General features: G+C 31.2%; 1 protein-coding gene across 4 annotated transcripts in view; it reads left to right on the top strand.

Moving 5' to 3' along the window:
• Nucleotides 1-13,120, top strand: part of Rapgap1 (Rap GTPase activating protein 1) — a 269,144-nt gene that overhangs the window by 121,595 nt on the left and 134,429 nt on the right. For 3 of the 4 annotated variants that reach the window (XM_064217422.1, XM_026639915.2, XM_064217419.1), the window contains exon 1: nucleotides 849-1,083. The exons of the other annotated variant lie outside the window; for it this stretch is intronic. In XM_064217422.1, coding sequence (XP_064073492.1) covers nucleotides 1,058-1,083 — 26 coding nt within the window. In that variant the 5' untranslated portion in view covers nucleotides 849-1,057. Of the gene's footprint in view, nucleotides 1-848; nucleotides 1,084-13,120 lie in introns of those variants that run through there. 4 annotated transcript variants of the gene reach the window in all.

Here is a 13,120-nt window from a genome sequence, read left to right as displayed (position 1 = left end):
ATACGTCTGTTTTTACATTCAGAAGTTCATAATTTGTTTATAATTTAGAATTTAAATATAAAAACGGAACGTTAATTGTGTTCGTTTCAAACTTATTACGTTACGTTTAAAGACAACAATACACTCTTGGACAAGTGAAACTAAGGAAAACCTATCTTTTAGCATGCAAAATGAAAATTTATGCCTGGTTGTTGGTACTGAGGGACGTCTCCAGGTAGATTATCGGGGAACATTAGTATGCGTCGCGAAACTGAGTGAAGAGGCGTGTAGCATCAATAAGATACAGTGACTAACATACGACTAATGATGCCCCGGTGAACTGTTGGAATATATTACACCATAGACTTAACACAGAAGTAACGGCAAATAACCCTTTGTTAAGACTTGGCTTTAGTTAAATGTTTTTAAATTTATCTCTTTTAAACCAGACTTTAAAATTTTAATATAAAAATCTCACAAAAAACATCTCATATTCACACAAACGTTCACTTTACACGTTAAAGATTTGATCGGTAATTAATTACTTAAATATTTATATTTAAATTATGATTGAAAAAAAAAAAGAAATCGATACAGTACCGAGTTGCAGTGTTATTTAATTATTATTAAACATTTTTGTTTCTTAATTTTAACACGTCATGCATGGTTAACGTGATGTGATTAATTGTAGTGCTTATTTACATAAGAATTTATCGCACCCTCTTACCCTATTTCGTTTATTTGTAAATTGTATGATGGATGCGTGCCTACCCCATGATCGCTGCATCTCCGGCGCAAGCGCAGCGAACAACCGTCCGGTTACGACTTGCGGCCAATCAGCGTAATGGAAGCTTCACTCAAAAATTAGTTGTTGTTCGTCTGCTCATCGGTGTGGTTGTGTCGCTCGTGCAATTCTTTTTGTTTTTCGAGTATCGGACTTTGTAAAGTTTTAAATAATATTTTAATGAATTCGTGAAATATGGGCATGTATGGGAAAATGTGCTTCTATTATTTTATGATTCTTAAATATTGATGGATTTTGTAAGCCCTTTACATTTTTGTGGCCGGATTGTTTACTATGGTGATCGTCAGCGTTTTTAACAGGTCAGTGAGAAATGTTAATTGATTGACACGGATTGAAAATATAAGTTTGATTTGCATGGTTTTTGTGCTTGATGTTTGTACGTATTTCAACTTATATGAAGACATTATTTTATTAATAAGTATCTACTTATTCATGACTCATTGAAACATTTTTTTTTTCATGAATTATTTACTTTAGTTCACGAATATTCTTTTTGTTACGTTTGACTAACTCGGTAATATCAAAGTTATGTATGAGCCCACATAACTGATAGGAACAACGTTTACAAATGTATGTACTATCGCCTAATTATGAATTCATTTATTTAGTTACGTTGTATAAATTACGACGATATCGATATTCACTATCCACCATTTTGTAATTCGATTGTACTAAATACTGTTAATAATGAATTTTACAATTTCGTCTATGACGTTCTTTATTCTTGGATTATTAAATTTATTTTTTATTACTAATATATTTCTATAATTATGATATTAGGAGGACGTTAGACTATAATATTATTTTATATTCTCATGTTAATTTAAACCGAAAAATGTAGTTTGAACAAATATCACTACTTATAATTTTTATTTAAAAAAAAAACACACAAGTCCCGTAACGTTCAAGAAAAAAAAACAAACAAACCGAATGTGTCAAGCGCGAAGCTTCTAATTATACTTAACATCTGTCATCGTAGTGCCATAATGTCCCCCACAGTTGGAACTGTTCATTGACAAATGTCATTATGGTATCATTACTACTACTGATTGAAATGTAATTATTGCACATTATGTAATCGTTTTCATATATTACACGTATTTATAAATGCAGATACTTCTTTATTCATAAGTTAATGTAAATCGGAAAGACATTTGCAAGTCTATTTTATTAATTACTTACTTCTTATTTGTAAGTTTTGAAAAGATTTAGAAAATTTAATGTTTTTTTTTCATTTTATGAAACTAATTCAATTTAAAAAACTAGAATTAGAGGAATTTTTTTCAGTGCGAATTACCTACAATAACTATAACTTAAAACATTACATATGTATGATGTAATAATAAATTAAAATAAATTTATTTTTTTTGGAATTTTATAAAATATTCTCACGCCTGTTGGTTTTATATAAAACAGGAAACAGTTATTACCTTTCCCTCTTATTCTCAACCGTCACAAATGTTATACGATTTGTTACGGTAGCTCACTAACCAACATTTCACGAATCACCTGTCAATACTTTCCTGATATGCATCCGTCACCTTCTTCCGTTACGATTGGCATATTGCCGTCACACTCTAACACGCTATGCCGTGTTCAATTTGTGCCTTTTTTCTCCCTTTTTTTGCAAGCTACCTCTTCCTCTTCGCTGAAATAATTCACAAATGAATAAATCATTATCCAATTTTGTACTAACAATTTTAAGGCCTATGCATATGATTTTAGAGTTTTAATTTCCTTGAATGTATTATTAATGTTTCGGTGCGTTTCCGACTACGCACGCGAAATGGAAACTGATCTTTGAATATGCATGTGCACGCATGACATCGCCCAGCTGCACACTTCCATGCATAACGCTGTTCCTCTCATAACCAAGTGCTCGATTATTGACTGCTGTCTTATGTCATAGATAGCCATTAGTGCGGTCGTTTCAGCATTTCAAGCATGATTGATTATATCACTCCCGAAATCAATTAATTAATACATCCTGTTGGTATCATATTTCAATTTAAAAATGACTCACATTAAGACTTCTTCTTATTGCATTACACGAATTAAACCCAATTAAAGATCAATTATTTTATGGGCAAGTGACCGATTAAAGTTATGACGAATAATTACATCTGCTGAACAGAATAAGAATAAGAAAAGAAAACCTTCAAGAAAGTAGCGTACTCTTTCCTGAAAGGCCGGCAACGCACCTGCAAGCCCCCCGGTGTTGCAGATGTCCATGGGCGGTGGTAGTCACTTTCCACCAGGTGAGCCTCCTGCTCGTTTGCCACATCTAACATAAAAAAAAAATCATTGATAAAATATAATAGCAATGATTCTCGTGTACGGGAAGTAGGTACAATTTCTACAATAACATTGTTGAATGTTTAAATTTGATGTCATTAGAACTATTTCACACCAAAAACATGAATCAAGTGAAACATTAGCATGCTATGATGAAGCTATTAACCTTAAAAACGGATTAGACATTATTCCCATAGCTTTTTACCGACCTTGATTCTACGGCAACTTATGTTAATTAGGAAAAATAAACGAGAAATGCATGAGAATCATAACTATAGAATGAATCAGATAAGATAACTCTCGACTGTAAGACAGACTATATTAATAGAAATAATAATTAACAAGGATATGATATGTTTCTAGACAGATTTATAGCAGTTGTGGGCGCCATGTATATAGCAATCTTTATAGAAGTCCCAACTATTTAAATACTATCATTACAATGAGTTCTCTGTATTATTGTGACGATACATTTGATTCATTAATTACTAATAAGTATTTATCTATAGTATCGTTTTAATAAATAATTTTGTTTTATACAATTAATAATATTTTATTAGAAGTACGAGTCTTGTTTTGGGCTGATTCAGATCAATAATTGATGGTATACTATAATTATAAATAGGAAAGTAATCTGTTACGATTTATCTTATTAAAGTTATTCATGATTTTGATGAAATATATGTAGGTTACAAAAATACTGCAGTAATTCCATTCTTACCTGAACCACGATTGACAGTAGGTACTCGTACAATGTATTATTTTGAAAGAATAAATATATCCTTTAGATATTTAGTCTTAAATCACGATATGAGTATGTCCATTCTTAAGAGTGGGACGTCTGTCCGCAATGAATCAGTGTCCTCGCCCACGGACATATTTACAAATCTAAAGTGTCCAGAGAATATATTATACATTTCCTTCATTGCATTATCACCCTTATTGCTCATGAATAAGGTCTAAGATAACTGCAACGAGTAAAAGGATTAGGTCAAATAATGTTAGTAAGTTAAAATAAATTGTATCGTACTATTCGTTCGAATTGTTTTATTATGTTTTAAAGTTATTTGCCATCAATTTTACGTCATTTACACGTAGAAAGCCAATAGAGGAAAGTACAAATGAGCCTATGATTCACGAATCATAGGCACATTTGTATCTAATTCGCTTTCACTGCGTTCGTTATACCAAACAATAATAATATCACGTACAACATTATCCTAACAATGACATTCGTTTAAAGATATATTTAACACGTTGCTACAAATTGTCATATTTAATAATCTCTATTTAAAAATAATGAAGACATTATTATTATTACATATTAAACGAAACGTATACCAAGCACTTATAATTTGAACGATCAATCTTTAAAGTTCAATTGAGTGGAATGGTGCTTAAGTGGAAAAGTGAAAAAAAAAGAACTTCGAATTATTTGAGAAGGGTAAGAATGAACACTTTACGAGTACGTGTGAAAGCATCCATAAATCGACGTCGTTTAAATAGTTATACCGAGTTCCTAGAGAAATCTAACCACAAAGGAATTAATGTGACTACCACAAAATTTATATAATTTAACGGTATTATAAGATATTTATAACTTTTACACGGAATTAGAAAATTTAAATCAATGTTCTGATTTTCAATGATACTGATGAAACAGATAACAATAAACAACGTACTTTAGTTTTGAACAATCGCGCAATAAAGTTGTTTAAGTGATAAAATATAATTAATTTTAAATGAAGAATTTACAAGATAGTCGTAAATAATTAGCGCTATTAAGTGATTGTAATGGAAAGTAGTTTCCACCTCACGCTATCTGATAGAAATTTATAGTCTGGGAATTAATCTTAAAATGAAATAGAGTTATGTATGACTGTCCTTGTGCTGGCATTTAATTAACTACAGAAATAAACGTTTTCATGATCCATTGACGACCGTGGTCGAGTAGCGTGTACACCGGTTTTCATGGGTACGCCACACCGAGGTCCCAGGTTCGATTCCCGGCCGAGTCGATGTAGAAAAAGTTCATAAGTTTTCTATGTTTTCTTGGGTCTGGGTGTTTGTGGTACCGTCGTTACTTCTAATTTTCCATAACAAGTGCTTTAGTTACTTACATTGGGATCAGAGTAATGTATGTGATGTTGTCCAATATTTATATTTATCGTGATGTTTGGCTCAGAACAGACGAGGGAAATTTTGGGACAGATACTCTATTAATAACACGTTGCTGTTGTTTATTTAATTTCAACTTACTCATAATCTAATCAAAACGATCTAAAATTATTAAAATTGCGTTCAAATTTTTTTGGAAGTATTCCCTCATTTATGCGACGCTAAATGTAAAGATCGACTTGAAAATACATAATATTTCACTGTGTTTTTTTATGTCGTTACTTTTACTTTTCTAAATGATATACTTACGTTGCTTTTAATCTGTGCACTCATGTTTCACAGGTAATTTACTTTTAATTAGTAGCACATTTCACACTTTTTAACAATATTCATTAATCTTATAAATTTATATCGTTGTAATTCATGTGTTTCAGTTTATTTTTGCGTTAATAATTATATCATTTTCTGCACAATTTATTTGCCACCAATTATTTATGATTGTCAAATGTTATAATCAATAATAACCATTAATCCGACATATCTTGTTGCGGAAATATAGAGAGAAGCGAATAGGATGAATACGCAAAAATGCCCCCGGTTTATTTCGATAGGAAATTGGACTAACAATGACGCGTCGTATATGCCTATTGTGTTTGCCATCTGTCATTGAGGGTTTCAATCACTCCTGTACTTGATAATACTAGGCTAGCTTCACATACGCTGCGCGCCAATTGTACAAGATTCGCTGTATTATTAGAAACACGAACCAATAAATAGTGTTCGGCACACGCGCTTGCGTCGAAAGTAATATAGCTATTATTGAACTCTCCGTTTTTTTCTACACTCTCCACAATCGGATAAATTTATTTATTAGTCTAGCAGTAAAATCGTTGTAAGGGGCCACGATTTACGACATAGTTTATTTCGTTGTGGAGATCTATGATGCCTGTCAGTGTTCTCTTTGTCAGTAGCTCGTTAATTTTTAGGTTGTCGAACGATTTAATTACTCGTACAGTATTTATAAAAAATGATTTAACTGTTATTTACTTTTTGTCTTTTTATCTTTAAAGTAGTTCGCATCCGCGTAGTTTCTAACGCATTTCATTGATGTCTAACGAGTCTATTGTTTGTTTGTTGATAAAGTTCGCTAGTAGGATGAAGTCTATGACTTTGCTGTTAAAGGTCGTGATATAAAGTTATAGTAAGCCTATAACCTCAAATTCAGACGATACAAAAAATGATTTTCAAATTCTGATAGTAGTTACTGAGATTAACGCGTTCGAGCCTAAAAACTTTTAAGATGTATAGTTTATGCAGAAATAGTAAGCTTATAATTTGTCGTTCAAAGACTTTGTCATAACCTTGAATTACCAAAGGAGTACTAACCTCTCCTTAATAATTATAATTCGTTTTTTTAAGACATTTTGTTTCCGTTTTAACATCTATAATAGCTTAATTGCATATCCTTGAGATTGTAGAAATCTATTTTAAGTTAGTGTTTTTCTTAATTTATTTTTTATTATATAACAAAAAATAATTTACGAAAATATTTGTTTAAGTGAGAAATAATAATTGATTGAACACTACTAGTCTCTAATGAAACCGGTAATATTATACAAAGCATAATATGTTTATTACACATATTTATAAAGGGGATGTATTGATTCGGATGATTTCATTGTTATATGAATTATGAATATTTTATGGCTTATCCACTATTTCACATTGAATGCGGTCATTGTTGGAGAGCAAAGCGGTTCCCCATTCCGTTCATTCCGACTGAATAACTGTCCCCGTAACCTCTGCCTATGAACGAATGACAGTAGGACGCAAATTGACCGTTAATAAACCATAACCAAAGCCTATCACAAATCGTCCATCTTAATTTCCATTGATAAAGATATCAATACTTTCATTTCACATTTGCCGGCCATTGTTATAATAATTGCAGAATACATTTCTCAGTCTGAAGTAAGATCATATCAAATAGAAAGTGGTCGATCTTCTCGTAATAATGTATTTCTATCTGAATTAATTTTATAATTGCGTTATACATTTCTGATGAAGTGATTTACCATTATTCTCGTTTAATGTATTTCAGAAAGAACATTTAGTTTGCGTTCACGTTTATTGTTAAAGCGACCGTGACTCGGTAATAGGATTTAAATTTAACGACGGTTATTTATAAGTTTGTAGATTTTCATTCGATTATTTCTTTGGTGGTAAAGATAAAAATGACTTTTATCTTTTATACTTACATATTTATGACATTGTTTTGCCAACCGTAATTTGGGCGATTGAGATTTTCGATATATGTATATATATATATATAATTTGCTTACGGTACCAACATTTTTAACGGTTATAATCGGATTGTCATGATTTGGTGCAAAAACTCGTGATAATATTCGATTCAAGTTAATCGGAAATAATCGAATTTGTGCGTTTGCAGCGGTTCATATTATAATCTTTACGCTTCCGTTTAATAATTTTTCTAAATGAATTGTAACGGTTGTTTATTTCAAAGTAGATCAAGCAATTAGAATGATGTATTGAAAACATTTTATATATTAGTATAGATTAACTTTGTTATTTCTTTAACTATTTTTTTTCTCACATATTAATATTTAAGGCTCTTCGATTGGTTTTTATTAAAAATACATAAATATATATCACTGTGAAGTAAAATTAATGCTGATATAATCCTGTTATTTACTCCATGTTTTCACTAATTCATATTCAAATAGGCTTGTATATTTTAAAGACTAATTGCCTGGTTGATTTATTACTTTCATTAGGCTGCTAGTTCAGCGGTACCGGGTTCAATCGCGGAACAGCTCAATAAAATATGTTCGACAGTACACATCACAAGTCTACGTGACATCGTTGACAAAATCGGCCAGGAATACATAATCATAATATATATAATATTTTAATTGATATAAATAATATATTTAATAACTATCACATGTTGAAAGCATTCCTAATGTTGATTTTTCTCTTTCTAAAGACTGTTCATCTTTCTTCGTACTGAGATAAAAAGTATTAGACACACTGTAACATCAGAATTACAAAGGAACTTCTCGTAATTGAAGATTCGTTGAAACTTTCCAGCGTTTGTAGCAGGAATTACTTTAATTCAAGACATTTTATTTGCGGTGTTTTTAAAGTCGATTTTCAATTAACTTTCTTTCGCTTTACACAACCCATTTTGTTCAGTTGGATGTCGATTGTGTAAACATTATCTTATCACAACGGAAAGGTCAGCGCGAATAGATTCAAACTTCCTAACAACAAAATTAGTGTTTGGAAAACGAAACGAATATTATCACTAACCTTTGGAGTGATATTTTTAGTTAAGTGCAGACTGTTTTTAAATTTATTTGATAAGACAATAGTTTTAGTTAAAATCACAACAATTGGAAATAAACTCTGTACAAATACTTAATTATTTATTATACTTGCAAGTTTCGCTTCGCCTTTGTTTGCTTCAACTAAGCCAACTAAAGCTAACTTTGTTATTGGTTTGTGTTTGACCTGCTTGTCAGTTTTCTCTGTATATGTATATTTGTACCATATGCTTTAGTTTATAATTGGCTAGCTTGCCGACCCGACTTCGTATGCGTACAATGAGGGTCTACATAAAACGTTTCTAGCGTAATATACATCACTATTAGTTAACGCGTCACGTCAGCAAAGTTCCGAGTCTGCATGATTTTTTTTCCGGGATCTTTAACAATTATCGTCGAATTTCAGTTAATAGACATAAAACCTTTAATGAATTATATACCTATATTTTCTATTGGCGAAAACCGGAAAAAACCTTCAGTAGTTTTTGAGTTGACTTGTTCAGACAGACAGACGCGGCGGGAGGCACTTAGTTTTATAATATGTATATATATTCAGAATTGAACACTCGAATCGTATATGAAATGTTAACGATTTTTATTACTTTTTTAATTAATGATTTTAACGCACAATTACGCAATTTTTTGTTGTATGTTTAAATACGTTGGAATTTACTTTTTCTTATAACGAAATAACCGTTTGTTTGTCACGCGAGTTTCAGATTCATAAATCTACATTGAAGCGTTTTCGCTATTTTGAACGGATGGATAAGAAATTATTGTTGATAGAAAACAAATTTTCATATTCTCTTCTTACAGCGGGTTGCTTAACGTGACAAAAAGTGACAAGCAAAATTGTAGCGTAGACAATTTTATGAAACTTACATAAACTGTTTTTTGAATTTATATTAAAATCTACAAATAATAATTCAGTAAACATTTTCAAATACTATTCGTAAAATCTATACTTCGATACTAATATTATAAATGTGAAAGTAACTCTGTCTGTCTGTCTGTCTGTCTGTAGGCCTTTCTACTACTACCAAACTACATGAACCGAATTTGATACAATTTTGTATGAAACAAACTGGAACTCCAAGGAAGAACATAGGCTACTTTTTTGCCAAACACATGACAATCAACACAATTTTATAATCGTGTTGTAATTTTAACCGGTAAAAGACTTGGCAAAGTATGTATCCATTTCCCTATCTATCAATCGTTCCTCCCGTTAACCACGTGACCCAGGAAGTCTGCAACATATTATTATGGTAATTAATCGTAGACCGAAACTATGAGACTTTGAAACATTGATAATATTTTTACCTACGAGCCATCTTGGCTCAGTGAGAATCATTACCAAACAATGTGTTCTTTTATGACACGGGCACGTACCGCTGAGTTTTAAGGCTTATCCTCAAAAGGACAGATTGCCTTAAAAGAGCTGTAGGAAGTTTACATGCAGTTACTTTTATTTTGTAAATATACGTTAATCAATAGTTCTATCGTATTTGTAATAACGTGCTCGGATTTGTTATTATTCGGTATCAGAGACATATCTGTCTATGTGGTTGGAACCACAAGAGAACAAAAGCCAAATAAATAATTTTGACATCGAATTAACGCGATATCATTGGTCGAGAGTTTGAATCATCTATGATCTTCGAAAAAATAGCTTTTTGAACGTCAAAGAAGCTGGTCTGAGAACTTTGGAAGTAAAATTAAAGTGGTTATAAGTATTTAAGAAGAATACTGTTGTATTAAAATTAAAGAACTGTCAGATGTGCAATTTATAGACCAACTATTTGTAAATCGCTGGAATATGTAATTTTAAGGTTTATTTTCATTGGTTAGACTATACATTCATCATCATCATCAGATCATATTCGTCCACTGCTGGACATAGGCCTCTCCAATTGCACGCCACTGTGGTTTACACTAGTAGTAGCCGAAGAAAGACTACACATTACCTTAGAATAAAATAAAATGACAGTAATCTAATAATGATAAGATCTGACTTATGTAAAAAAATATTATTTCTTTAAACTTATAAAACGTCGATTCTAAATCAACTACGTACATCACGGCAGCCACTGAATAGTTAGTTACATAATCTTATGTTGAAGTATTTAAAGTATTTTGAGGATAACATTTTGGAAGTAAAGTTTTTTTATCGGCGGGTAATTATTTTTTATGTTAATGTGACAATTAAGTCCCGTCAACTTAACTCAATAGAGACTATTCAGCTGCGCAGGTGATATTAAAATGTACAAGTCTGAGCGCAAACACAGGTGCACTCACTAGTCCCTTACTTTCATAATCCGATAAGACAGCGATCCGATACGACCGGTGAGACAGCAGACGCAGACCAACGACTTATATTTTATGTTTTTAACGAGACTGTTTGTAACAATGCTGACGTCTTAGGTTACTCCGACCTCTGACAGAAAAGTATAACAATTTTCATTGATCTAATTCGGAATTCAACCCTAAAAGACACAATAGTCCTAAGACAATAAGACATCAGCGTTACAATAATCAAGGAATAAGATTAACTTTTGAAATAGAACGATGAATAAAGTTCCTCTTGCAAAGCTAACTGCAATATCTATGAGCCAATAGGGAAACCTGTTCAAGATAACTATTATGTTCATGACGATGACAATACGAAAGTTTTATAGCACTATTTGCTTCTGTCATAGAAATTGCAATAACAGCATATCCGTTTATTATTGCAATATACGATGTTCATTGTGAAAATGAAAGTTAGGTGCTACGACATACGAGGCAGCTAATTTCGTTAGACTACTGATAAAGGATAAAACTTTATTTGGAATTGTATTCACGTTTCGTCATATTAACCTGGAATTTACAAACGTTGGTCGTTGGTATATGATAGTGATGCGCTTCGTTTTTGAAACGGATATCGATGATATTGTTCGTGATTTGGAAATGACTTTTCGTGTCATCTATTTTAAAATTGCGTTTTACATTAAAATATTCAGAAACGAACCAAAACGAAAAAGGTGGACATAAACAAAAATTTTATCATTTTGTCTAATCAAATGACCAGTTATGAAACTTACCTACCAAAAGTAGAATATCAAAATCATTCGAGTAAAGTAAAGCATTTCAAACATAAGTCTTAAAAATTAAAACTGATTAAATAAATCTGTATAATTGGTATAATTTTGTCAATAAAATGTTGCTATTTACGGCTTATTCTGTTCCATTGTTTAAACAGATGAAGATAAGTGTATCCAATGTGGGTTTGCTTATATTAAGTAACACGTGGGCGCGTAATGTACGATGTGCTGATATCTTCATACTGAATTATGGTTATTTCAATTGAGTCGTGCTAAGTTTTTATTGCTGTAATGAACGTTAAGTAAATAAGGTTCGGTATAGACCATTAATGTTAACGTCGTGGTCTTATTAAATGAAACGTGAACAATGAAAATTTAATTCATAAACGTCTTATAATCTTTGAAGTTGTGTTTTTTAATTCTCGATTTTTTTTTTACATTTATGGTATAAAATTGGAAATTAAATGTTATGACTCTTGGGTTTTTTACTGTGAATAGTAATACTGTTTATTGTTGCATTCGTGAATTTGTGTTACATGTTTAGACTGTATTGCACAAAGCTCTTAATCACTAGTTTTAGCTAATTAGAACATAAACAGCACTTTATAAAATAAATAAACCTTTATCGATAAGTTATTTACAACACTTGTATGCATTTGTATTTCGAATGATTTTCTTTTAATAGTAAAATTTCAATTTTAAAATCATTTTCAAAAGCAATATTTCAAGTAAAAGGTTATCTTTTCTTTGAACAATAATCATTTGTCAATTCCTATAATTTGATTTTGAGATTTCAGTTTCGGCTCTTGTATTAGAGAAAATGGCGAAATATTTCGAATTATATAAGCATTCTAAGCCGTCCATTGTGTCCAATGTGGTCAGGTTTTGGCACGTGAGCAATGCCTGCCCACATCTTCTAAGGGAACAATGCTACTGCTTTGTTAGAAAACGTGATTCCGAAAAGGTTTCTCTAATATGCAAACCGATACAATCTTCGTGGGTGACAATAACTTTCCTAGACGCTGAATTTATTGTTTACGATAAATTATTTCACAGTGATTCTTTGAAAATTCAGTAGGTTCTTGTATATGATATCTTGCCTATTAAGATATATATTTACTATATATGTACCGATATGATAGATGATTTATGATTTATTTTTCTTTGGAATAAATATATTTAAATTATCTCAATTTGGTTTTAATTATATAAAAAGTGTTGTTTGTTTTAAATCTTAGATCGTTGCCAATATAAATTTAAAAAAAAGTATTTTTTTTTTAATAGAACAAATAGGTACTTCTTTTTTCTTTCTTCATTGCATCACGCCTTTAAAAGTGACTCAGGAACTTGAAAAACTAAATCAATGATAACAATCGCTTTCATAATCAAACTAGACAAACATTAACCAAACATTAACCAAGCAGTTTACCAACGTAACATTCTACTGTAAATTTAATATATACCAATAACTTCATGGTTCATGAAACCGC

This window comes from Vanessa tameamea, chromosome 17, assembly GCF_037043105.1.
Source record: "Vanessa tameamea isolate UH-Manoa-2023 chromosome 17, ilVanTame1 primary haplotype, whole genome shotgun sequence".
NCBI lineage: Eukaryota > Metazoa > Arthropoda > Insecta > Lepidoptera > Nymphalidae > Vanessa > Vanessa tameamea.
Note: the sequence above shows the minus strand (reverse complement) of the source record. Positions and strands in the feature narration are given on the sequence as shown.